Raw genomic sequence first — 27,544 nt, 5'->3', positions numbered from 1 at the left:
TTACTCCAGGCTCTAAAGTTTCACTGCCTGCAACCAGGTATCCCAGGAGCTGCAGCTGTCCGTCCTTCATTTGTTTGTACCAGAGGATTTGATTATAGCTGTCAATGCTGTGTGAACAGTGTATTTTGGGTGTTTGTCCTGGTTTGGTGTGAATGTCAGCTGGAATCTGTGTGACTTTTTCACTGAGAGACGAACCTGTGGAGAAAAAAACATTGAACAACAGACAAACATGAGGTCCAAGTGTGAGTCGTCATGAATGTCAAATAAAAGAACGTCAGCAGGAGTTTCAGATTGTAACCTGTGCAGATATTAGAAAGTTGTTGCTACGTTACCTGAAACCAGTATGAAGTTAAGAGCTATGTAGACGACAGTGATCATCATGTTGTGTTTAATGACCGTTTAAAAATCCTCTTCACTGTGTTTTCATCTCTGTATAAGCAGTTGTAATGAATATCCACACCTCTGTTGCTGGGTAAACCCTTGGGTGGTGTCATGAAGCATTTTCGTCTTCCTGATCTGTCACTGCACACCGCCCACACACTCTACTGCCCCCTAATGAAAGAGACCAAATTACAGAGACGTGAAATTGACTCTGAAACTAAGGCACACCAGTACAGTAGAGAATATACACACTTAAAAACACTTAAAAACACAATAGGTTTGGACTTTGAAGTAAATAATTTGTCTTGAATGAAAGAACATTGCACTGTAGTATTAAAAAAATATCCAAATGGTGAATCAAAGTGTAAGTGGGCTGTTTGTGGTGCTTGAGGTCCCCCTACAGTACATGAGACAGAGGGATGGAGGTTTGCCAACAGTGCACTCAGAGGTTTTTGTTCAGCTCTCTCATGTGTCTGTATCACTGTGCTCACTGACGGCACAGAAATACCAGCCTTTGTCTTCTGGCTGCAGGTTCTTCACGGTCAACGTTCCTCTGTGAGCGTCAGGCTTTGTCGCTGGGAATTTCTCCTCACTGAAGTTTGGTTCATAGTCAGGCTTTTGTGCCTGGGCAAACAATATTAGTCTCATTGTTTGTCCAGGCAGCTGTCTGTACCAGTACATCTGCGGGTAGCCGACACCCTTTGAGTGATTGCAGTTTATTGTTGCATTTTCACCACTGTATTTCCACAGTTTGGGAGTCTGGTAGACATCGCTCCCATCAGTAAGACCTGAGAGTATAAAAGTTTATCCAAGATTACTTCCTGTAAAACAACATCACTTATAATGAGAGCAGAAGCCTGAAACAGTCATTTAATGTGAACTTGTAATGATAAAAGTCCAGTTTTATTGTAGGTTACCTGTAGTCCACAGCGTAAAGACTGATAATATAAAGAGGTCTCGTTTAATGATAAGGTCCATGTTGTTCTGGAGGACAGAAACAGAGTGTCATATAGTTGATATAAAGAGCTGCAGGTGGGAGTGTCACTGCAACATAAAAGTGTCTCTACGTGTAGATTGGAGTATAATGAGTTCTGTGGGTCCCCCTGCTGTTCAACACTGTCAGAAGTGATCATTGAGCACCACGTCTGGCTTTATAACTCAGTCACATTAACATGTTTTGACCTGTGATTGGCCTTCATGCACATATAACTATAAATATCAAAAATGATTTAATGCTTATTGATTTTCTCAATGACCCAGTAAGTTTGTTCTGAAGAGGAGGAGACCTCTGCAGATAATTTGGCTCCTGTTACAAACCTCCTGATTGGCGCTGGTTTAGCTCAGACACTAGAGCAGGCGCTCCATATACAGAGGCAGAGTTCTCCACACATTGGCCACTGGTTTGACTCTGACCATGGCCCTTTGATGCATGTCATTCCACTCTCTCTTCCACACATTTCCTGTCACTCTTCACTGCACTATCAACAAAGGTGAAAGGCCAAGAAAACAATAACAAAACCCTCCTGAAGTATTCAAACTAAAGAGGCATTCAGGGACTTTTTTGTGCGGTGAACAGTCTGCCATGCTGTTGCTCCTCTGTGTACAATGACAGCTAAAAAACTAAAATGCAGAAATTCGACTGATAACATGTGAGACCTTTACATCCATAATATCCACTACTAGTATTCACCACTTGCTCAGTATGATGTCTGACTGAAGATAAACCACACGATGAAAGAAAGGAGCCCAGGTGCAAGAGGCTGTGAGCTGTTCTGTGGAGATGAAGAGGAGGTTTTTGTACTGAGGAGCAGAGAGATGCAGCACTGTGTAGACTAGCAGCACAGAAGTAAACTGCACTGCTGTTCAGGTGGAGTTCTTTAATTGTTAATGTGCAGTTCTTGTCTTTATCTGCACTCCCGTCCATCTTCACTTTTACTCCAGGCTCTAAAGTTTCACTGCCTGCTAACAGGTATCCTAGGAGCTGTAGCTGTCCGTCCTTCATTTGTTTGTACCAGAGGATTCTATTATAGTTGTCAATGCTGTGTGAACAGTGTATTTTGGGTGTTTCTCCTGGTTTGGTGTGAATGTCAGCTGGAATCTGTGTGACTTTTTCACTGAGAGACGAACCTGTGGAGAAAAAAACATTGAACAACAGACAAACATGAGGTCCAAGTGTGAGTCGTCATGAATGTAAAATAAAAGAACGTCAGCAGGAGTTTCAGATTGTAACCTGTGCAGATATTAGAAAGTTGTTGCTACGTTACCTGAAACCAGTATGAAGTTAAGAGCTATGTAGACGACAGTGATCATCATGTTGTGTTTAATGACCATTTAAAAATCCTCTTCACTGTGTTTTCATCTCTGTATAAGCAGTTGTAATGAATATCCACACCTCTGTTGCTGGGTAAACCCTTGGGTGGTGTCATGAAGCATTTTCCTCTTCCTGATCTGTCACTGCACACCGCCCACACACTCTACTGCCCCCTAATGAAAGAGACCAAAGTACAAAGACGTGAAATTAACCATGACTAAGGCACAACAGTACAGTAGAGAATATGCACACTTAAAAACACAATAGGTTTGGACCTTGAAGTAAATAATTAGTCTTGAATGAAAGAACATTGCACTGTAGTATTAAAAAAATATCCAAATGGTGAATCAAAGTGTAAGTGGGCTGTTTGTGGTGCTTGAGGTCCCCCTACAGTACATGAGACAGAGGGATGGAGGTTTGCCAACAGTGCACTCAGAGGTTTTTGTTCAGCTCTCTCATGTGTCTGTATCACTGTGCTGACTGACGGCACAGAAATACCAGCCTTTGTCTTCTGGCTGCAGGTTCTTCACAGTCAACGTTCCTCTGTGAGCGTCAGGCTTTGTCGCTGGGAATTTCTCCTCGCTGAAGTTTGGTTCATAGTCAGGCTTTTGTGCCTGGACAAACAATATTTGTCTCATTGTTTGTCCAGGCAGCTGTCTGTACCAGTACATCTGGCTGTAGAGAACACCCTTTGAGTGATTGCAGTTTATTGTTGCATTTTCACCGCTGTATTTCCACAGTTTGGGAGTCTGGTAGACATCGCTCCCATCAGTAAGACCTGAGAGTATAAAAGTTTATCCAAGATTACTTCCTGTAAAACAACATCACTTATAATGAGAGCAGAAGCCTGAAACAGTCATTTAATGTGAACTTGTAATGATAAAAGTCCAGTTTTATTGTAGGTTACCTGTAGTCCACAGCGTAAAGACTGATAATATAAAGAGGTCTCGTTTAATGATAAGGTCCATGTTGTTCTGGAGGACAGAAACAGAGTGTCATATAGTTGATATAAAGAGCTGCAGGTGGGAGTGTCACTGCAACATAAAAGTGTCTCTACGTGTAGATTGGAGTATGATGAGTTCTGTGGGTCCCCCTGCTGTTCAACACTGTCAGAAGTGATCATTGAGCACCACGTCTGGCTTTATAACTCAGTCACATTAACATGTTTTGACCTGTGATTGGCCTTCATGCACATATAAATATAAATATAAATAATGATTTAATGCTTATTGATTTTCTCAATTACCCAGTAAGTTTGTTCTGAAGAGGAGGAGACCTCTGCAGATAATTTGGCTCCTGTTAAAAACCTCCTGATTGGTGCTGGTTTAGCTCAGACACTAGAGCAGGCGCTCCATATACAGAGGCAGAGTTCTCCACACATTGGCCACTGGTTTGACTCTGACCATGGCCCTTTGATGCATGTCATTCCACTCTCTCTTCCACACATTTCCTGTCACTCTTCACTGCACTATCAACAAAGGTGAAAGGCCAAGAAAACAATAACAAAACCCTCCTGAAGTATTCAAACTAAAGAGGCATTCAGGGACTTTTTTGTGCGGTGAACAGTCTGCCATGCTGTTGCTCCTCTGTGTACAATGACAGCTAAAAAACTACAATGCAGAAATTCGACTGATAACATGTGAGACCTTTACATCCATAATATCCACTACCAGTATTCACCACTTGCTCAGTATGATGTCTGACTGAAGATAAACCACATGATGAAAGAAAGGAGCCCAGGTGCAAGAGGCTGTGAGCTGTTCTGTGGAGATGAAGAGGAGGTTTTTGTACTGAGGAGCAGAGAGATGCAGCACTGTGGTATCCAGCAGCACAGAAGTAAACTGCACTGCTGTTCAGGTCGAGTTCTTTAATTGTTAATGTGCAGTTCTTGTCTTTAGCTGCACTCCCGTCCATCTTCACTTTTACTCCAGGTTCTAAATTTTCAGTGCCTGCATACAGGTATCCCAGGAGCTGTAGCTGTCCGTCCTTCATTTGTTTGTACCAGAAGATTCTATCATAGTTGTCAATGCTGTGTGAACAGTGTATTTTGGGTATTTGTCCTGGTTTGGTGTGAATGTCAGCTGGAATCTGTGTGACTTTTTCACTGAGAGACGAACCTGTGGAGAAAAAAACATTGAACAACAGACAAACATGAGGTCCAAGTGTGAGTCGTCATGAATGTAAAATAAAAGAACGTCAGCAGGAGTTTCAGATTGTAACCTGTGCAGATATTAGAAAGTTTTTGCTACGTTACCTGAAACCAGTATGAAGTTAAGAGCTATGTAGACGACAGTGATCATCATGTTGTGTTTAATGACCATTTAAAAATCCTCTTCACTGTGTTTTCATCTCTGTATAAGCAGTTGTAATGAATATCCACACCTCTGTTGCTGGGTAAACCCTTGGGTGGTGTCATGAAGCATTTTCCTCTTCCTGATCTGTCACTGCACACCGCCCACACACTCTACTGCCCCCTAATGAAAGAGACCAAATTACAAAGACGTGAAATTGACTCTGAAACTAAGGCACACCAGTACAGTAGAGAATATACTAGGGATCGACTGATTATCGGCCGGGCAGATATTCGGCGCCGATATTCGGCATTTTAAAGCATATCGGCATCAGCCATTTTTTTTTATTTTTTTTATCCGACGGACGATAAGAGTGCAGAGTGCTCACACACACGGCGAAGAGGAGAAAACGTTTATTTCTTTGCAAATTTTATTAAACTTTGTTTTATTTACTTAATTAAAGGAAGTTATTTATTTATTTATCTAAATTTTCAGTTAACTTTATAAGAGATGCTGCTGACCCTGGGAACTCCCTGCGCTTTTTGTTTGTTTGTTTAATAAACATATGCTTAACGGCATTTAATCAAAGTTCAGTGTTGGAGTTTGTATTCAAAATTTTGACGCCAATATTTTCACTTTTACTGCAAATGAATATCGGCTCCAAATATCGGTTATCGGCCTCCTTGACTACTAATAATCGGTATCGACCCTGAAAAGATCATATCGGTCTATCTCTAGAATATTCACACTTAAAAACACTTAAAAACACAATAGGTTTGGACTTTGAAGTAAATAATTAGTCTTGAATGAAAGAACATTGCACTGTAGTATTAAAAAAATATCCAAATGGTGAATCAAAGTGTAAGTGGGCTGTTTGTGGTGCTTGAGGTCCCCCTACAGTACATGAGACAGAGGGATGGAGGTTTGCCAACAGTGCACAATCCTGGTTCACCTCAAACTTTCTAAAATTAAACAGCAATAAAACCGAAATCCTTCTTATCGGCACCAAATCCACCTTATCTAAAGTTGACAGTTTCTCACTCTCCATTGACGACACCCCTGTTTCCCCCTCCCCTCAGGTTAAGAGTCTGGGTGTCATCCTCGACAGTACTCTATCTTTCCAATCACACATCAATAACGTCACCTGGTCCGCTTACTTTCACTTACGTAATATCAACCGTCTCCGCCCCTCCCTCACTCCCCACACCTCTGCTATTCTTGTCCACAGCCTCGTCACCTCCCGCCTTGACTACTGCAACTCCCTTCTCTTCGGCCTCCCCCAGAAAGCCCTCCATAAACTTCAGCTTGTCCAGAACTCTGCCGCCCGGATCATCACCAGAACACCTTCTTCCCACCACATCACCCCCATCCTACAGCAACTCCACTGGCTCCCAATAAACCAACGGATCACCTACAAAATCCTTCTGTATACTTTCAAATCCATTCACAACCTCGCCCCTCCTTACCTCTCCGACCTCCTGCACATTGCCACTCCATCCCGCACCCTCCGGTCTTCCTCCTCCATCCACCTCACCGTGCCCCCTGCCCGCCTCAGCACCATGGGGGCTAGAGCTTTCAGCCGCTCTGCTCCCCAGCTCTGGAATTCCCTCCCACCCGACCTCCGAAACTGTACCACCCTCCCGATCTTTAAATCAAATCTCAAAACCCATCTGTTCCGCCTCACCTACTCTTCCCAACTCTAAGCACTGTCCCTCACCCACTCCTAATGTATTTTATCTGGTCTGTTTTACCCTTGTTGGTGTTTTTACTCTTGTTTGTGTTTTTTGTACAGCGACCTTGGGTGTCCTGAAAGGCGCTTATAAATAAAATGTATTATTATTATTATTATTATTTCAGTTCAGAAGAGGCTTTAGAAATGGTCATGCAGCCTTTATCTGCCAGCGAGCTGCAGGATTCATCTGAAGAAGACACAAGCTTCATGGGGGAGTCACTGCTGCAGAGAGCACCAGGTCACATGATGCAGGACCTGCTGGTCTGCTGCTGGAAGTAAACTAAACTAAACTAAACTAAACTAAACCCCTGAAATGATCAGTGCGTGCTTACAGATTCACACACACACACACACACACACACACACACACACACACACACACACACACACACACACACACACACACACTCTCTCTCTGTCTCTGTCTCTCTCTCTCTCTCTCAATTCATTTATCTGTTTCTCTCAAACACACACACACATACATCACATATTCAAAGCCTGGATATTTCAAATTTGTTCACATTTCATTTGTTCTGTTGTGTTCTCTTTTGTTGTTGAAGTTTTCAAAGTTGTTGAAGTCTGCACAATAAATGTTCCCATTGATGAATCAGATGTTGATTTAAAAATGATTTCACACACACACACACACACACACACACACACACACACACACACACACACACACACACACACAAATCATTCTCGGGGCCCCCTGATAGTCACATGGCTCCATAATACAACTGGCAAAAATACAAGAATTTCATGCATCGGCCTACAATGGGAAAAGGGTTGAATATGGTGGAATACAGTAAAAATGTCAAATATCACTACTTCTCTTCAAAATGAAATGCTGACATTACAGAATGCATGGTTTTATACTGTAATGGCAGCCAGATTAAAAAATGTGGTTTTAATGGAAGTCAATGAGGCACTTTTGGCCACGAAGGTGTCCAGAGGGAGTATCTGATACTACATGAAAAATACTAATGCAATCAAATCAATTTTGTTGCTAATCTTTGACATATCCAAGACTTTAATCACCACCAAAGCCCCATCTCCCTACTGTTTATAATATGGAAAATAATTCACTTTTTGTGGGTTTTTTAAATAAATAATTAATAATTCAAATAATTAAACTGGCATTTAAAGGGTTAAAATCCTGAAAATGATTGAACGTTTGGTAGTTTTGAGCAGGTCTGAAGTTGTTTAAGTGATTTATGAAAAAAAAAAGCTGAAAATAATATTGATGTATGATGATTTTATAGAGGTTTTTCTGTGCTTGTACATTTTTGCCACAAAGGTGTCCAAAGGGTAGTAAATTTGAGGAGGGCATAAGGGTTAAAAACCTCCTGATTGGCGCTGGTTTAGCTCAGACGCTAGAGCAGGCGCTCCATATACAGAGGCAGAGTTCTCCACACATTGGCCACTGGTTTGACTCTGACCATGGCCCTTTGATGCATGTCATTCCACTCTCTCTTCCACACATTTCCTGTCACTCTTCACTGCACTATCAACAAAGGTGAAAGGCCAAGAAAACAATAACAAAACCCTCCTGAAGTATTCAAACTAAAGAGGCATTCAGGGACTTTTTTGTGCGGTGAACAGTCTGCCATGCTGTTGCTCCTCTGTGTACAATGACAGCTAAAAAACTAAAATGCAGAAATTTGACTGATAACATGTGAGACCTTTACATCCATAATATCCACTACTAGTATTCACCACTTGCTCAGTATGATGTCTGACTGTAGATAAACCACATGATGAAAGAAAGGAGCCCAGGTGCAAGAGGCTGTGAGCTGTTCTGTGGAGATGAAGAGGAGGTTTTTGTACTGAGGAGCAGAGAGATGCAGCACTGTGGTATCTAGCAGCGCAGAAGTAAACTGCACTGCTGTTCAGGTGGAGTTCTTTAATTGTTAATGTGCAGTTCTTGTCTTTAGCTGCACTCCCGTCCATCTTCACTTTTACTCCAGGCTCTAAATTTTCACTGCCTGCTAACAGGTATCCCAGGAGCTGTAGCTGTCCGTCCTTCATTTGTTTGTACCAGAGGATTCTATCATAGTTGTCACTGCTGTGTGAACAGTGTATTTTGGGTGTTTCTCCTGGTTTGGTGTGAATGTCAGCTGGAATCTGTGTGACTTTTTCACTGAGAGACGAACCTGTGGAGAAAAAAACATTGAACAACAGACAAACATGAGGTCCAAGTGTGAGTCGTCATGAATGTAAAATAAAAGAACGTCAGCAGGAGTTTCAGATTGTAACCTGTGCAGATATTAGAAAGTTGTTGCTACGTTACCTGAAACCAGTATGAAGTTAAGAGCTATGTAGACGACAGTGATCATCATGTTGTGTTCAATGACCATTTAAAAATCCTCTTTACTGTGTTTTCATCTCTGTATAAGCAGTTGTAATGAATATCCACACCTCTGTTGCTGGGTAAACCCTTGGGTGGTGTCATGAAGCATTTTCCTCTTCCTGATCTGTCACTGCACACCGCCCACACACTCTACTGCCCCCTAATGAAAGAGACCAAATTACAAAGACGTGAAATTAACCATGACTAAGGCACAACAGTACAGTAGAGAATATACACACTTAAAAACACAATAGGTTTGGACCTTGAAGTAAATAATTAGTCTTGAATGAAAGAACATTGCACTGTAGTATTAAAAAAATATCCAAATGGTGAATCAAAGTGTAAGTGGGCTGTTTGTGGTGCTTGAGGTCCCCCTACAGTACATGAGACAGAGGGATGGAGGTTTGCCAACAGTGCACTCAGAGGTTTTTGTTCAGCTCTCTCATGTGTCTGTATCACTGTGCTCACTGACGGCACAGAAATACCAGCCTTTGTCTTCTGGCTGCAGGTTCTTCACAGTCAACGTTCCTCTGTGAGCGTCAGGCTTTGTCGCTGGGAATTTCTCCTCACTGAACTTTGGTTCATAGCCAGGCTTTTGTGCCTGGACAAACAATATTAGTCTTATTGTTTGTCCAGGCAGCTGTCTGTACCAGTACATCTTGTTGTAGAGAACACCCTTTGAGTGATTGCAGTTTATTGTTGCATTTTCACCGCTGTATTTCCACAGTTTGGGAGTCTGGTAGACATCGCTCCCATCAGTAAGACCTGAGAGTATAAAAGTTTATCCAAGATTACTTCCTGTAAAACAACATCACTTATAATGAGAGCAGAAGCCTGAAACAGTCATTTAATGTGAACTTGTAATGATAAAAGTCCAGTTTTATTGTAGGTTACCTGTAGTCCACAGCGTAAAGACTGATAATATAAAGAGGTCTCGTTTAATGATAAGGTCCATGTTGTTCTGGAGGACAGAAACAGAGTGTCATATAGTTGATATAAAGAGCTGCAGGTGGGAGTGTCACTGCAACATAAAAGTGTCTCTACGTGTAGATTGGAGTATGATGAGTTCTGTGGGTCCCCCTGCTGTTCAACACTGTCAGAAGTGATCATTGAGCACCACGTCTGGCTTTATAACTCAGTCACATTAACATGTTTTGACCTGTGATTGGCCTTCATGCACATATAACTATAAATATAAATAATGATTTAATGCTTATTGATTTTCTCAATGACCCAGTAAGTTTGTTCTGAAGAGGAGGAGACCTCTGCAGATAATTTGGCTCCTGTTAAAAACCTCCTGATTGGCGCTGGGTCAAGGTCAAGGTCAAGGTCAAGGTATCTTTATTCGTCTCCCGTGGGAGAAATTTGTCTCGGACAGAGGGGTCTGCTGCAGACAGGACATTCCACCCACAACAACATTCCACTACACACATACAATAGTCATCAATAACAATGAGCAATACATAATAAATAAAATACTCAGCAGAGTCACATAAAGTGCAATTCATGTCTGTGCAAATTCAGCGTCACATAGCCCCTGATCATTTCCGTCCATCCTGAACAATCTGCCCATTAATGAGCTTGACTGAGAGTGGGATGAACGAATGCTTATGTCTGTTGTGCTTACATAGAGGGACTCTATACCTCCTTCCTGAGTTCAATAAGACATATTCAGAGTGCAGTACGTGAGATGTGTCAGATAAGATGTTATCCGCAAGTTTAAGGAATGATTGTTCAAACAGGTCTTGGGGAGTTACAGGTGCTGTCATACCAATGATTTTCCCTGCCGTTTTTATCAGATTTAATATCTGAGCTTTTGATTTAACAGTTAGGTTGCCGAACCAGCTGATAATGCCATACCGTAACACAGATTCAATGGTTGCTCTTTGGAAAGTCAACATAATGTTCCTACTAGGGATGGAACGGTTTATGAACACCGTCCGGACCGTTCGGTTCGACTGTCTCGGTTCGGTTTGCGTGTGTCGCGTTCGGTTCATAGGCATGCGCAACTTCTTTTTCTCATTTACTAACAAGGCGAAGCGTGTACACTCCAGTGCAGCAGGTGGCGGTACTGAGCTGGATGCCAACTGCCAGTAAACAAGAAGAAGAAGCGAAGCGGTGTAGCAGAGTATCTTTGGGTCAGTTGTGGAGACGTTTGTGGGCATGGCGAGTGGAAAAGAGTCGGAGCTAGAAGATGCGCCAGCAGCACTGTATAGGTCTGCTGTATGGGACCACTTTGCATTTAGAGTGACCTATGATGACGGCAGTAAGAAAGTTGTTGACAAAAGTGCGACAGTGTGCAAGCATTGTGCAACACGTGTTGTTTATGCTAACAGTAACACGACTAATATGTCAGCTCATCTGCGAAGACATCATCCCAGTGAGACAATTGGTAGCGCAAGGAGGAAAGGGAGAGAGTCGACAGGACAACTTCTACTCCCCGCCGCTTTTAAACAGCCTTACAGTGATGAGTCAGACAGGGCAAAATGCATAACGAAAGGAGTGGGGTATTTCATAGCCAAAGATATGCAGCCTTTTCCCGTGGTGGAGGGTGCGGGATTTCGTTGTATGATTAAAACACTCGAGCCAAGATATAAAATCCCCTCCCGCAAACACTTCAGCGACGCGGTAATTCCCGCACTTTATGAAGAGACCCGACAAGGAATTGTTAAAGAGTTGTCTGACATAGCCTGTGTAGCGCTCACTACTGATGGATGGACCTCCAGGGCTACTGAAAGTTTCCTGACTGTGACTGCCCATTACATTACCTCAGAATAGGAGATGAGAAGCTCCGTTTTACAGACGCGCCCCCTTTATGAGAGCCATACAAGCGAGCATCTCTCTGAAGCACTGACAGAAGCAGTGACAGAATGGAAGTTGCAGAGGGGCAGCAGCACAATCCCTGTTACTACAGACAATGCAAAAAATATGGTGAATGCAGTCAGTGCAACAGCTGGACTGGGGCCACAAATTGGCTGCTTTGCACATACTGTCAATCTTGCAGCCAAGAATGCAGCCTCAATAAGTCGGGTATCCCGACTCCTGGGGAAGATTAGGAAGGTGGTAACATTTTTCCATCGGAGCACAACAGCCACCCACGCCCTAAAAACCACACAGGAGATGCTGAAATTGCCAGTTCACAAACTAATACATGATGTCCCAACCCGTTGGAACACAACGTATGACATGCTGGAGCGTTATTTGGAACAGCAGGCTGCCATCTATTCTGCTCTGATGGACAAGGATGTTAAGAAACATGTCAAAGACATTGCTGTTTTGACTGACAGTGAGGCAAAACTGGCAGAGGATCTAATTAAGATTCTCAAACCTCTGAAGAATGTGACAACGCTCATGAGCACGGAAACATCCCCTTCAGTGTCCATGATCATCCCTCTGCAGAAGATGATACTAAAATCCATGACACCCAGTGAAGAGGACAGCTCCACCATCAAAGATGCTAAGGCAGCCATCACTAAAAACCTGGAAGACAGATACAGGGACCCTGATCTTCAGGACTATCTGCACAGAACCACAGCCCTGGATCCAAGATTTAAGTCCCTGCCCTACTTGGAAGAAGACTCTGTTCAGAAAATCTACAGTGTTGTCACCAGAGAGATCATGGAAATTGAAGAGCAGGTATTGTTTTTTTTATTATGTTATTAGTACTAAATTTAATGTATTTTATCACCATTACCATTTCTCTTTTTTTAAACTAAACAGAATATTTGAGCCTTTGTATTTTTTTTCTTTTCCCAGTCTACAGTAGAGAGTAGTTTTAGTGTCTTTGCTGGCATGAAAGTGTTGTTGTTATCAATATTTTATTTAATTTATTTTTTTTATCATGCAGGGTCAACCCAGAGAAGCCCAGGTGGCCAGTTCATCCTCAGCTGGAGAGCCAGAGGCATCAGAAAAATGATCTCCTCAGAAAAAATCAGCCATGGCAGAGCTTTTTGGAGAGCTCTTTACAACAGAGAAGGGAACCACCAAGTCTTTGTCCCAGATCACTGAGGAGGAGGTCATGTCATACAGGCTCACAGGCTGCATTCCTGTGGATGAAAATCCACTTTCATGGTGGAAAAGCAACGAGCATAAGTATCCTCATATTGCTAAATTGGCTCGACGTTACCTCGCAGTCCCAGGTACATCTGTACCAAGTGAGAGAGTTTTCTCTACAGCAGGGGACGTTGTCACTGCAAGTAGATCTCGTCTTTTGGCAGAGAATGTGGACAAACTGATCTTCTTAAAGAAGAACATGATAATTGAATGAGCAGAGCTGTGTTGTTTATAAGCAGTGCAGTATGTGTTAGTTTGGTTTATGCTACATTTTATATTGATGACCTGATAATCTGGATTATTTATTTTGTTATTTTAGATAACACAGTGACACTTTCAGTTTGGTAAGAAATGCAGCCTTGTTTCGTTGATTGTATTTCAAATACTGCACTTTAATTTCAAGTGGAAAAAAACTTGAGTTTTCCATTAAGAACTGATAAACAGGGACCTAAGTCTAATGTTGATAGAGCCTATGCTTCACTTTATGTTGTTGGTATATAATGTGGTTGTAAAAGTAGTAAAGTTAAATTCTTTTGTATGCACTAATTAAAGGATCAGAGCTTTAAGAGCCATTTTTACTTTTATATTTTATAAGATATATTTTTTGTAAGAACCACAATTGATATATGTAGGTTATATATTTCATTCAGTTCAGTATTTGTGCCCAGTATGCACAAAAGATTCCACTGCATTTTAGTGACAGTGAATAACTATTTGTTCTTAGCATTTGTTAAAGATAACTTTCTTTGCCAAATAAATGAAAAGCATGTTGGAACTAGCAATGTCTCCTCTCTTGCAGTGCCAGAATCTTACCTACTTTTAACCTAAGACTGTCACAATGATGTATCAAATGTCAGACTGCCTCATAAAATATCAATTTTTAACCTGACTATACAAGACATAATTGATTTTCCTAATGATCAACGTATACCGAACCGAACCGAAAACCGTGACCACAAAACCATGATATGAACCGAACCGTGGATTTTGTGAACCGTTCCACCCCTAGTTCCTACAGACACCAAACACTCTGAGCCGACGTAGGAAATGCAGGCGCTGGTGGTTTCGGGCACAGACACTTGCCACTTGCGTGTGCCAGCTTAAGTCGCTATCAATATGGACCCCCAGATATTTATAAGAATTCACCTGCTCAATGTTACGTCCGTGTATGGCCACAGAGCTGTGATCCCCAACTGACCTTGGATCCATCAGCATCTCCACTGTTTTACCTGTATTAATCTGGAGTTGGTGAGCGTCACACCAGCTCACAAACCTGTCCACTCCAGATCTGTGGCTGTTTAAGTTGATATTGGTTTTTAGCAGAAGTATAACAGTGTCGTCTAAAAATTTCACCACATGCTGGTCCGGCTGGGAGCTGACACAGTCATTGGTGTACAATGTGAATAAAAACGGCGAACTGACGCAGCCCTGAGGGGCACCAGTGCTGCTCAGTACAGTATCCGAGAGAGCAGAGTTAAGTTTAACCTGCTGTGGCCTGTTTGACAGGAAAGAATAGTACCATTGAATTAGGAAGGGGTTCACGTTCAGCTGAGTCCGTTTTTGAAGGAGGATGTGTGGCTGGATACAGTTAAAAGCAGAGCTAAAATCGATAAAAACTAATTTGGCATATGCAGAGGGACTCTCGAGATGTTTTAAAACTAGGTGCATTATAGTTAAAATGGCATCACTCGTACTGCGTTTCCTGTTGTACACAAACTGATGTTGGTCTAGGTGTGGTTCCACCTCTACACGAAGCTCTTGGATTAGCAGTTTCTCCAACGCTTTCATAACGTTAGAGGTTAGAGCCACCGGCCTAAAGTCATTATTCACTCGAGGGCACGCTTTCTTAGGAACTGGAATAATAACTGATCTTTTCCAGAGCTCTGGTTCCACATGAGTGTCAATGTAGAGCTGGAACAGTTGATGCCAAGCTGGGGTGAGTTCCTCTGCAAATGTTTTTCAAAGAAAAGCAGACATATTATCTGGCCCTGTCGCTTTGTTAGTGCACATTGATTTAAAAACCCAAGTGACTGATTGTGGGTCCACTGTGATTCTGAAAACAATAACAAAACCCTCCTGAAGTATTCAAACTAAAGAGGCATTCAGGGACTTTTTTGTGCGGTGAACTGTCTGCCATGCTGTTGCTCCTCTGTGTACAATGACAGCTAAAAAGCTAAAATTCAGAGATTCGACTGATAACATGTGAGACCTTTACATCCATAATATCCACTACTAGTATTCACCACTTGCTCAGTATGATGTCTGACTGAAGATAAACCACATGATGAAAGAAAGGAGCCCAGGTGCAAGAGGCTGTGAGCTGTTCTGTGGAGATGAAGAGGAGGTTTTTGTACTGAGGAGCAGAGAGATGCAGCACTGTGGTATCTAGCAGCACAGAAGTAAACTGCACTGCTGTTCAGGTCGAGTTCTTTAATTGTTAATGTGCAGTTCTTGTCTTTAGCTGCACTCCCGTCCATCTTCACTTTTACTCCAGGCTCTAACTTTTCACTGCCTGCAAACAGGTATCCCAGGAGCTGCAGCTGTCCGTCCTTCATTTGTTTGTACCAGAGGATTTGATTATAGCTGTCACTGCTGTGTGAACAGTGTATTTTGGGTGTTTGTCCTGGTTTGGTGTGAATGTCAGCTGGAATCTGTGTGACTTTTTCACTGAGAGACGAACCTGTGGAGAAAAAAACATTGAACAACAGACAAACATGAGGTCCAAGTGTGAGTCGTCATGAATGTAAAATAAAAGAACGTCAGCAGGAGTTTCAGATTGTAACCTGTGCAGATATTAGAAAGTTTTTGCTACGTTACCTGAAACCAGTATGAAGTTAAGAGCTATGTAGACGACAGTGATCATCATGTTGTGTTTAATGACCATTTAAAAATCCTCTTCACTGTGTTTTCATCTCTGTATAAGCAGTTGTAATGAATATCCACACCTCTGTTGCTGGGTAAACCCTTGGGTGGTGTCATGAAGCATTTTCGTCTTCCTGATCTGTCACTGCACACCGCCCACACACTCTACTGCCCCCTAATGAAAGAGACCAAAGTACAAAGACGTGAAATTAACCATGACTAAGGCACAACAGTACAGTAGAGAATATACACACTTCAAAACACAATAGGTTTGGACCTTGAAGTAAATAATTAGTCTTGAATGAAAGAACATTGCACTGTAGTATTAAAAAAAATATCCAAATGGTGAATCAAAGTGTAAGTGGGCTGTTTGTGGTGCTTGAGGTCCCCCTACAGTACATGAGACAGAGGGATGGAGGTTTGCCAACAGTGCACTCAGAGGTTTTTGTTCAGCTCTCTCATGTGTCTGTATCACTGTGCTCACTGACGGCACAGAAATACCAGCCTTTGTCTTCTGGCTGCAGGTTCTTCACAGTCAACGTTCCTCTGTGAGCGTCAGGCTTTGTCGCTGGGAATTTCTCCTCGCTGAAGTTTGGTTCATAGTCAGGCTTTTGTGACTGGACAAACAATATTAGTCTCATTGTTTGTCCAGGCAGCTGTCTGTACCAGTACATCTGGCTGTAGAGAACACCCTTTGAGTGATTGCAGTTTATTGTTGCATTTTCACCACTGTATTTCCACAGTTTGGGAGTCTGGTCGACATCGCTCCCATCAGTAAGACCTGAGAGTATAAAAGTTTATCCAAGATTACTTCCTGTAAAACAACATCACTTATAATAAGAGCAGAAGCCTGAAACAGTCATTTAATGTGAACTTGTAATGATAAAAGTCCAGTTTTATTGTAGGTTACCTGTAGTCCACAGCGTAAAGACTGATAATATAAAGAGGTCTCGTTTAATGATAAGGTCCATGTTGTTCTGGAGGACAGAAACAGAGTGTCATATAGTTGATATAAAGAGCTGCAGGTGGGAGTGTCACTGCAACATAAAAGTGTCTCTACGTGTAGATTGGAGTATGATGAGTTCTGTGGGTCCCCCTGCTGTTCAACACTGTCAGAAGTGATCATTGAGCACCACGTCTGGCTTTATAACTCAGTCACATTAACATGTTTTGACCTGTGATTGGCCTTCATGCACATATAACTATAAATATCAAAAATGATTTAATGCTTATTGATTTTCTCAATGACCCAGTCTGTTTGTTCTGAAGAGGAGGAGACCTCTGCAGATAATTTGGCTCCTGTTAAAAACCTCCTGATTGGCGCTGGTTTAGCTCAGACGCTAGAGCAGGCGCTCCATATACAGAGGCAGAGTTCTCCACACATTGGCCACTGGTTTGACTCTGACCATGACCCTTTGATGCATGTCATTCCACTCTCTCTTCCACACATTTCCTGTCACTCTTCACTGCACTATCAACAAAGGTGAAAGGCCAAGAAAACAATAACAAAACCCTCCTGAAGTATTCAAACTAAAGAGGCATTCAGGGACTTTTTTGTGCGGTGAACAGTCTGCCATGCTGTTGCTCCTCTGTGTACAATGACAGCTAAAAAACTAAAATGCAGAAATTTGACTGATAACATGTGAGACCTTTGCATCCATAATATCCACTACTAGTATTCACCACTTGCTCAGTATGATGTCTGACTGAAGATAAACCACATGATGAAAGAAAGGAGCCCAGGTGCAAGAGGCTGTGAGCTGTTCTGTGGAGATGAAGAGGAGGTTTTTGTACTGAGGAGCAGAGAGATGCAGCACTGTGGTATCTAGCAGCACAGAAGTAAACTGCACTGCTGTTCAGGTCGAGTTCTTTAATTGTTAATGTGCAGTTCTTGTCTTTATCTGCACTCCCGTCCATCTTCACTTTTACTCCAGGCTCTAAATTTTCACTGCCTGCATACAGGTATCCCAGGAGCTGTAGCTGTCCGTCCTTTGATTTCTTGTACCAGAGGATTTGATCGTAGCTCTGAATGCTGTGTGAACAGTGTATTTTAGCTGTTTCTCCTGGTTGGTTGTAAATATCAGCTGGAATCTGTTTGACCTGGTCACTCAGAGAGGAACCTGTGGAAAGATGAGCAACAATGCTTTCTTTAAATCTCAAACAGCACCACCAACTGTCTGCAAAGACAAGAACAAATGTCTGAGAACACTCTTCATTACATTACCTGAAACCAGTATAATATTCAAGGTCATGCAGCAGACAAAGATCATCATGTTGTGTTTTCTGCCTGAATTTAAAGCCATTCGTGTTTCTTCTTCTGTTTTCATCACTGAACTGTACAAGCAGGTCCATCAGTGATTCCCTCCTCCTTTTCTGAGTGAACCCTCCTATCAGCAAACCAACATGAAGTCATCAGATGGGTGGTGTCACAGTGCTTCCTCCTCCTCTTAACATTACAACAGCCGTTTCAGCTGCCTCTATAACAGGGCTTCTGTTAAAAAAAAATCTGTGCCAGTCCACGTGTCCTGCAAGAGACATTTAAAAGAAGCAGGTTTAGTGATGAAAATAAACCTCAGTCAATATATTTAGTTTCATTTTTTATTCATAAAAATTGTAATATTACCTGTTAAACAGAACGACAGAGCTGGTAAAAGTATGAAGAGTCTAAACAGCATCATGATGATCTGTAACGATGAATGTTAACTGCCTGGATATAGAGGAGGAGGAAGAGGAGGAGGAGGAGGAGGGGTCGACATTATGGGCTGTCACATGTCTTCATTAGTGGATTCGTACTTGCAATGTCATGTTTTTGATTCCTAAATCCAAGATTAGATGGAATTGAGCCTTGAGTGGTGGTGATTCCCCTCTGTGAATCTGTGATGTAGTAAGGGTGGACTGGGTACATCTGGCGGAGGCTCCTGTCTGCGAGGTGGTGGGGGGACATGGAGACATGGAATCTGAATGGACCGTGTTCAAAGCCTCCATTGTGGAAGCAGCTATAAGGAGTTGTGGCCAGAAGGCTGTCTGTGCCTGTCGTGGTGGCCACCTTAGAACCCGTTGGTGCACACCTGTGGTGAGGGAAGCCGTCAGGCTGAAGAAGGAGGCCTTTCAGGCTTTATTAGCCCAGGGTTCTCCAGAGGCAGCAGACACGTTCCGGGTGGCCAGAAGGGCAGCAGCTTCAGTGGTTGCGGAAGCAAAGACCCAGGTGTGGGAGGAGTTTGGGAAGGCTACGGAGAAGGACTTTTCGGTTGTCCTCAAGGAAATTCTGGCAAACCAACAACTCAAGAGGGGGAAGCAGGGATTGTCTCAAGCTGCTCTCAGCAGGGGTGGAGAACTGCTGACCCGGACTGGGGATATTGTCGGACGGTGGAAGGAACACTTTGAGGAACCCCTGGACCCAACCAAGTCCAAAGGTCCAGGGGAAGCATTATCTTTATCTGTGGCAGAGGTCGCTGAGGTAGTCGAGAAGCTCCTCAGTGGTAAGGCGCCTGGTGTAGATGAGATTCACCCTGAGATGCTAAAGGCTCTGCACATTGTTATGCTGTTTTGGCTGACACGCCTCTTCAGTGTCCCGTGTGAAGTTAAATCGAATCATGTGTCATCATGAGAATGATGAAACCCCTAATTTCCTCCCACAGGCTGCAGATAGATGCAGGTGTGCTCCTCGTCTTAACTGTGAATTCATGTGGCTGATTGTCATTGAGGGTTTTTGTAGAGACGAGAGGAAGATTGAGTCACTGTGCCTACTAGCTGCACAGAAATACATGCCGCTGTCTTCTGCCTGTCTGAGCTTCAGTACATGAAGTTCAGACTTTTTCGAGCCATCTCCAGTCACTTTGAAATGTTCTTTGAATTTTTCCTCAAGGACGTCGTTGGTATACTCAATATTTCCGATGAGTTCAAGGCCAGAGGAGCCCACCGGCTGCTGGTACCACAGTATGACTTTGAGTGAACTGTCTGAATGGTTGCAGCTGATAGTTGCAGAGCCATGAGGACTTCCTAATATTGATGAAGGCTCCTGATCGACTTTCTTGCTCAGAGAACGACCTGCATTCAGAGAGAGAGACGTTTAGAAGACAGAAATGACGACAGAACTTTTATCAAACAGTTTGAATGAAAACCCACAGGAGAAGCAGAGAAGCAGCAGAACGATCCTGCTGAGGTTTCTGATCATGATGTCTTTATCCTCCTCTGACTCTGCTTTCACTGACAGACTGAACTTAAATGGGATCAGCTTAGAGGGGAGGAGACACATTCAGAGTCAAGGTATCTTCCTTGTCAGCATGACTTTTAATATGGTATAATTAATTTCAGTCCATCAGCTCAACATTTTTAGACAGGATTGACTTTTATCAAGAAAAGAAATACTAAATATTTACTTATTTCTGCTGTGTTTATCTTTCTTTGTATGTCAGACATGTTAACATGAAAATAAAATAGATAAAGTAATCCTGAAAGATTTATTTTATTTTAGTCTATCGCCCAATGAGGTAACACAATGGGGATTGAGCCTATGGCCCACTGATGAAAGCCTTTGCATTTGCAGTAGGGAGTTTACTTTTAGTTTACCTGCTGCTCACACGACATGAGGTTGAGCGTTTGGCGACAGGAAGTAGGATGTGCGAGTTTGGTTTCAATAGTTCCCATCACGGGGCAGGTCACGCTGATTAAACATACATTTAAACACCGTTAGAAACGGTAGATGACAAGTAACCGAGATGCAGCCCACAAATCTCTTTGTAGTCTCTGAACCAGGTGTGGTAAAAGTAGGATTTTTGTTTTGTGAAATAGAAAATAATAATATAATAATATAAATTAGAATTGTTCATTGTTTGTATCTCCATGAAAACACATTGGTGTGTTCCCTGACTTTAACAATAGAGCAAAAACAGCTAGAATCATACCTGTTCATTTTTTAAGTGTTTGACTTCAAGTTCCAACGATAAAATACCTACATAGATATTTACTATTCAGTTCCATCAAAATGGAACTTTGTAGTGAAAAATAATGACACCTCTAAAGATCTGTGGAGAAACACTGCACCCTAAAGGATAACATAACATCAGCCTCATGGTGAGCCAGCTGTCTGATATCAGTCATTCACAAAGTGGTTTATTGTTGCTCATGTGGTATTTAGTGTTTTTGTGTAGCTGTCTGCATCAGAGCAGGTTTTTGTTGCAGGCGGAGGGTTTGTGTAGCACCGTGCATCACTGGCAGCACAGAAATACACCGCTCTGTCCTCTGATCCACTCAGCTTCAGGATATGAAGGCTTGATAGACTCTTCCCATTACCGCTCACATTATACGTGGCTTTGAATTTATCCTCCACGACTGCAGAAGTGAATCGGACATAGCCAAGCAGAGCCATGTCATGTTCCCCAGCAGACTGTTTGTACCACTGGATCATGTCAAAATTAGAGTTGGAGTGGTTGCAGCTTATCAGGACTTTTTCTGCAGGGTGTTTGATCAGCGCAGTGGGAGCCTGATCAACCCTGTTTTTTGAGAGTTCTGCAAGAGACATTTAAAAGAAGCAGGTTTAGTGATGAAAATAAACCTCAGTCAATATATTTAGTTTCATTTTTCTATTCATAAAAATTGTAATATTACCTGTTAAACAGAACGACAGAGCTGGTAAAAGTATGAAGAGTCTAAACAGCATCATGATGATCTGTAACGATGAATGTAAACTGCCTGGATATAGAGGAGGAGGAGAAGGAGGGGTCGACATTATGGACTGTCGCATGTCTTCATCAGTGGATTTGTTCTTGCGATGTTGTGTTTTTGATTCCTGATTCAAAGATTAGATTGAAAGGATCCTTCAGTTTTGATCATCATATTCAAAAGCAGCCCTGGAAAATCCTCCTGCCTCCCAGAAGTCCCAGCTGTGGCAACACTTTGCCTCCCTGGTCAGACTTGAAAGTGTAACAGCAAAGCTATAGTGACTACTTTGGGCATTACTGTTCCTGAGCTGTTTACATGACTAATGAAGATGAATATTCTACAAATGTTCCTGGTTAACAGCAGCCCTGCATGCTCTGATTGACCCCAGCCTCGCAAATGATTGTGTCATACATTCTGTTTACGACACAGAGACCTGACCGCACACATGCAAACTGTTACAACACCTCTGAGCATGTATGTTTTCATGTCCAAACAATGCAGCTAAAATCTGAATAATATTGGAGGAACAATATGTAAAATTGACAGCTCGCGTCTTAAAAGGGGAACTGCAGCGTTGTCTCCCCCCGCCCCCTCCTCCTCTGATACGAATGTTAGCCTCTCCTGCTTCACCCTTCAGGGGAGACTTATCGGTCTGCCTCGGGGCCAAAGCTGCTGCTAGCTTCGGAGGTTAACACACACTTTACACAAGCAGCAGCGAGCAGGAAGCAAGACACGGGAGCTCGGCTTCAGTCTTGAGGAGTACGTGACTTTACAGTCGTTCTGCTGATCCGCTCCGATCCCCGTTCACTCTTGTATCTCACGTGCACACATTCACTTCCTGTCTCTCTCACTCACTTGCTCCTCCACCCACACTCACACACTCACACACTCAGCTATTCCCAAACAGAGCTACGCTTCTTGTACAAAACGAAGCTCACGCAGGTTGCCAGGTTGAGGACACTGAACCTACTTGATTGAAGACGTGCGCTTTGACAATGATGAGCAACGAGTCCTGTGCGGCAATTTGTGTCATATCTGGCCTCACGGGGTGATGAAATGGGCAGTGTGCGAGATCGCGCAGGCCAAAACACACACACAGGTTCCGCACCAGAATGGACATTTCAGGAGGAGAACATACTGGCTGCAGCATTGTTGTTGCAGAAGCCTGTATTTTAACTTAGCGTGTTTCCTTAATCTCTGATGACATAGAGATTACAGTGAATATATTACATGTTGTTCCTCTAACATATCCTAAATCTGTCATCAGAAAATGCTCTATTTATAAGGCCTTTTTCAGGATTCAATGTAATATCCTGTTTACATTCTCCCTTAATTTCCGCTGATGTCTGTATTCATCAAATGTGATGTTTTTAGACTTGTTTATTGATTTTACACTTTTCACCTGGTTTACACAAATGCTCATTTAATGCACTGTTCCTGTGGGCTACATTTAACAATAAAAAACAGTAACAAATTCTTTAATATAGTCGAAAATCAGTGTGCATGTAAGTGTATTCACTGGCGTAGTGCTCAAAATGTTCTAACTGAATTTAATAATGACCTTTAAATGAAAGTTCAATCGAATCATGTGTCATCATGAGAATGATGAAACCCCTAATTTCCTCCCGCAGGCTGCAGATAGATGCAGGTGTGCTCCTCGTCTTAACTGTGAATTCATGTGGCTGATTGTCATTGAGGGTTTTTGTAGAGACGAGAGGAAGATTGAGTCACTGTGCCTACTAGCTGCACAGAAATACATGCCGCTGTCTTCTGCCTGTCTGAGCTTCAGTACATGAAGTTCAGACTTTTTCGAGCCATCTCCAGTCACTTTGAAATGTTCTTTGAATTTATCCTCAAGGAAGTCGTTGGTAAACTGAATATATCCGATGAGTTCAAGGCCAGAGGAGCCCACCGGTTGCTGGTACCACAGTATGACTTTGAGTAAACTGTCTGAATGGTTGCAGCTGATAGTTGCAGAGCCATGAGGACTTCCTAATATTGATGAAGGCTCCTGATCGACTTTCTTGCTCAGAGAACGACCTGCATTCAGAGAGAGAGACGTTTAGAAGACAGAAATGACGACAGAACTTTTATCAAACAGTTTGAATGAAAACCCACAGGAGAAGCAGAGAAGCAGCAGAACGATCCTGCTGAGGTTTCTGATCATGATGTCTTTATCCTCCTCTGACTCTGCTTTCACTGACAGACTGAACTTAAATGGGATCAGCTTAGAGGGGAGGAGACACATTCAGAGTCAAGGTATCTTCCTTGTCAGCATGACTTTTAATATGGTATAATTAATTTCAGTCCATCAGCTCAACATTTTTAGACAGGATTGACTTTTATCAAGAAAAGAAATACTAAATATTTACTTATTTCTGCTGTGTTTATCTTTCTTTGTATGTCAGACATGTTAACATGAAAATAAAATAGATAAAGTAATCCTGAAAGATTTATTTTATTTTAGTCTATCGCTCAATGAGGTAACACAATGGGGATTGAGCCTATGGCCCACTGATGAAAGCCTTTGCATTTGCAGTAGGGAGTTTACTTTTAGTTTACCTGCTGCTCACACGACATGAGGTTGAGCGTTTGGCGACAGGAAGTAGGATGTGCGAGATTGGTTTCAATAGTTCCCATCACGGGGCAGGTCACGCTGATTAAACATACATTTAAACACCGTTAGAAACGGTAGATGACAAGTAACCGAGATGCAGCCCACAAATCTCTTTGTAGTCTCTGAACCAGGTGTGGTAAAAGCAGGAGGATTTTTGTTTTGTGAAATAGAAAATAATAATATAATAATATAAATTAGAATTGTTCATTGTTTGTATCTCCATGGAAACACATTGGTGTGTTCCCTGACTTTAACAATAGAGCAAAAACAGCTAGAATCATACCTGTTCATTTTTTAAGTGTTTGACTTCAAGTTCCAACGATAAAATACCTACATAGATATTTACTATTCAGTTCCATCAAAATGGAACTTTGTAGTGAAAAATAATGACACCTCTAAAGATCTGTGGAGAAACACTGCACCCTAAAGGATAACATAACATCAGTCTCATGGTGAGCCAGCTGTCTGATATCAGTCATTCACAAAGTGGTTTATTGTTGCTCATGTGGTATTTAGTGTTTTTGTGTAGCTGTCTGCATCAGAGCAGGTTTTTGTTGCAGGCGGAGGGTTTGTGTAGCACCGTGCATCACTGGCAGCACAGAAATATACCGCTCTGTCCTCTGATCCACTCAGCTTCAGGATATGAAGGCTTGATAGACTCTTCCCATTACCGCTCACATTATACGTGGCTTTGAATTTATCCTCCACGACTGCAGAAGTGAATCGGACATAGCCAAGCAGAGCCATGTCATGTTCCCCAGCAGGCTGTTTGTACCACTGGATCATGTCAAAATTAGAGTTGGAGTGGTTGCAGCTTATCAGGACTTTTTCTGCAGGGTGTTTGATCAGCGCAGTGGGAGCCTGATCAACCCTGTTTTTTGAGAGTTCTGCAAGAGACATTTAAAAGAAGCAGGTTTAGTGATGAAAATAAACCTTAGTCAATATATTTAGTTTCATTTTTTATTCATAAAAATTGTAATATTACCTGTTAAACAGAACGACAGAGCTGGTAAAAGTATGAAGAGTCTAAACAGCATCATGATGATCTGTAACGATGAATGTAAACTGCCTGGATATAGAGGAGGAGGAGGAGGAGGAGGAGGAGGAGGAGGAGAAGGAGGGGTCGACATTATGGGCTGTCACATGTCTTCATTAGTGGATTCGTACTTGCAATGTCATGTTTTTGATTCCTAAATCCAACATTAGATGGAATTGAGCCTTGAGTGGTGGTGATTCCCCTCTGTGAATCTGTGATGTAGTAAGGGTGGACTGGGTACGTCTGGCGGAGGCTCCTGTCTGCGAGGTGGTGGGGGGACATGGAGACATGGAATCTGAATGGACCGTGTTCAAAGCCTCCATTGTGGAAGCAGCTATAAGGAGTTGTGGCCAGAAGGCTGTCTGTGCCTGTCGTGGTGGCAACCTTAGAACCCGTTGGTGCACACCTGTGGTGAGGGAAGCCGTCAGGCTGAAGAAGGAGGCCTTTCAGGCTTTATTAGCCCAGGGTTCTCCAGAGGCAGCAGACACGTTCCGGGTGGCCAGAAGGGCAGCAGCTTCAGTGGTTGCGGAAGCAAAGACCCAGGTGTGGGAGGAGTTCGGGAAGGCTTTGGAGAAGGACTTTTCGGTTGTCCTCAAGGAAATTCTGGCAAACCAACAACTCAAGAGGGGGAAGCAGGGATTGTCTCAAGCTGCTCTCAGCAGGGGTGGAGAACTGCTGACCCGGATATTGTCAGATGGTGGAAGGAACACTTTGAGGAACCCCTGAACCCAACCAAGTCCAAAGGTCCAGGGGAAGCATTATCTATATCTGTGGCAGAGGTCGCTGAGGTAGTCGAGAAGCTCCTCAGTGGTAAGGCGCCTGGTGTAGATGAGATTCACCCTGAGATGCTAAAGGCTCTGCACATTGTTATGCTGTTTTGGCTGACACGCCTCTTCAGTGTCCCGTGTTAAGTTAAATCGAATCATGTGTCATCATGAGAATGATGAAACCCCTAATTTCCTCCCACAGGCTGCAGATAGATGCAGGTGTGCTCCTCGTCTTAACTGTGAATTCATGTGGCTGATTGTCATTGAGGGTTTTTGTAGAGACGAGAGGAAGATTGAGTCACTGTGCCTACTAGCTGCACAGAAATACATGCCGCTGTCTTCTGCCTGTCTGAGCTTCAGTACATGAAGTTCAGACTTTTTTGAGCCATCTCCAGTCACTTTGAAATGTTCTTTGAATTTATCCTCAAGGACGTCGTTAGTATTCTGAATATATCCGATGAGTTCAAGGCCAGAGGAGCCCACCGGCTGCTGGTACCACAGTATGACATACAGTGAACTGTCTGAATGGTTGCAGCTGATAGTTGCAGAGCCATGAGGACTTCCTAATATTGATGAAGGCTCCTGATCGATTTTCTTGCTCAGAGAACGACCTGCATTCAGAGAGAGAGACGTTTAGAAGACAGAAATGACGACAGAACTTTTATCAAACAGTTTGAATGAAAACCCACAGGAGAAGCAGAGAAGCAGCAGAACGATCCTGCTGAGGTTTCTGATCATGATGTCTTTATCCTCCTCTGACTCTGCTTTCACTGACAGACTGAACTTAAATGGGATCAGCTTAGAGGGGAGGAGACACATTCAGAGTCAAGGTATCTTCCTTGTCAGCATGACTTTTAATATGGTATAATTAATTTCAGTCCATCAGCTCAACATTTTTAGACAGGATTGACTTTTATTTTTTATTGTTTTTGAATTAAAGGGCCACACATACAAATCAAAAAGATGTCTGTTAAGTCCAGAGATAGACCGATATGGTTTTTTCAGGGCCGATACCGATACAGATTATTAGTAGTCAAGGAGGCCGATAACCGATATTTGAAGCCGATATTCATTTGCAGTAAAAGATGAAAATAATGGCGTCAAAATTTTGAATAATACAAACTCCAACACTTAACTTTGTTTAAATTCCTTTAAGCATATGCATCAGAGCCAAACCCAGTTTTAAATTGATCTCTTATCGGCCGTTGGATTAAAAAAAAAAAAAAAAAAAAAAGGCTGATGCCGATATGCGTCAAAATGCCGAATATCGGCGCCGATAATCAGTCTATCCCTAGTTAAGTCTCTATCTATTGCCCAATGAGGTAACACAGTGGTGATTCAGCCTATGGCCCACTGATGAAAGCCTTTGCATTTGCAGCATATGGTCTTATTATGGACTGGATGTCTGTGGCACCCCAAAAATCACAAGCGGCGCCCAGTTAGTGACTCGTTTTCCCATCAGCCAGCAGTGGTTGGTCTG

General features: G+C 42.6%; 1 protein-coding gene across 1 annotated transcript in view; it reads right to left on the bottom strand.

Annotated features, from left to right (window-relative positions):
- Positions 1–23,818, bottom strand: part of LOC138590868 (M1-specific T cell receptor beta chain-like) — a 90,537-nt gene extending 66,719 nt beyond the window's left edge. The window contains exons 1-2 of the mRNA XM_069661277.1: positions 23,763–23,818; positions 23,385–23,684 (exon numbers count right to left, since the gene is read on the bottom strand). Of these exons, the coding sequence (XP_069517378.1) occupies positions 23,385–23,684; positions 23,763–23,811 (349 nt within the window). The 5' untranslated portion in view covers positions 23,812–23,818. The remainder of the gene's footprint in view (positions 1–23,384; positions 23,685–23,762) is intronic.
- Between the last annotated feature and the right edge of the window lie 3,726 nt (positions 23,819–27,544).

This window comes from Semicossyphus pulcher, unplaced genomic scaffold (genome assembly GCF_022749685.1).
Source record: "Semicossyphus pulcher isolate SPU_LCO1_2020_fin unplaced genomic scaffold, fSemPul1.0.p SCAF_14, whole genome shotgun sequence".
Taxonomy (NCBI): domain Eukaryota; kingdom Metazoa; phylum Chordata; class Actinopteri; order Labriformes; family Labridae; genus Semicossyphus; species Semicossyphus pulcher.
The sequence above is the reverse complement of the archived record's forward strand: the minus strand, read 5'-3'. Positions and strand labels throughout refer to the sequence as shown.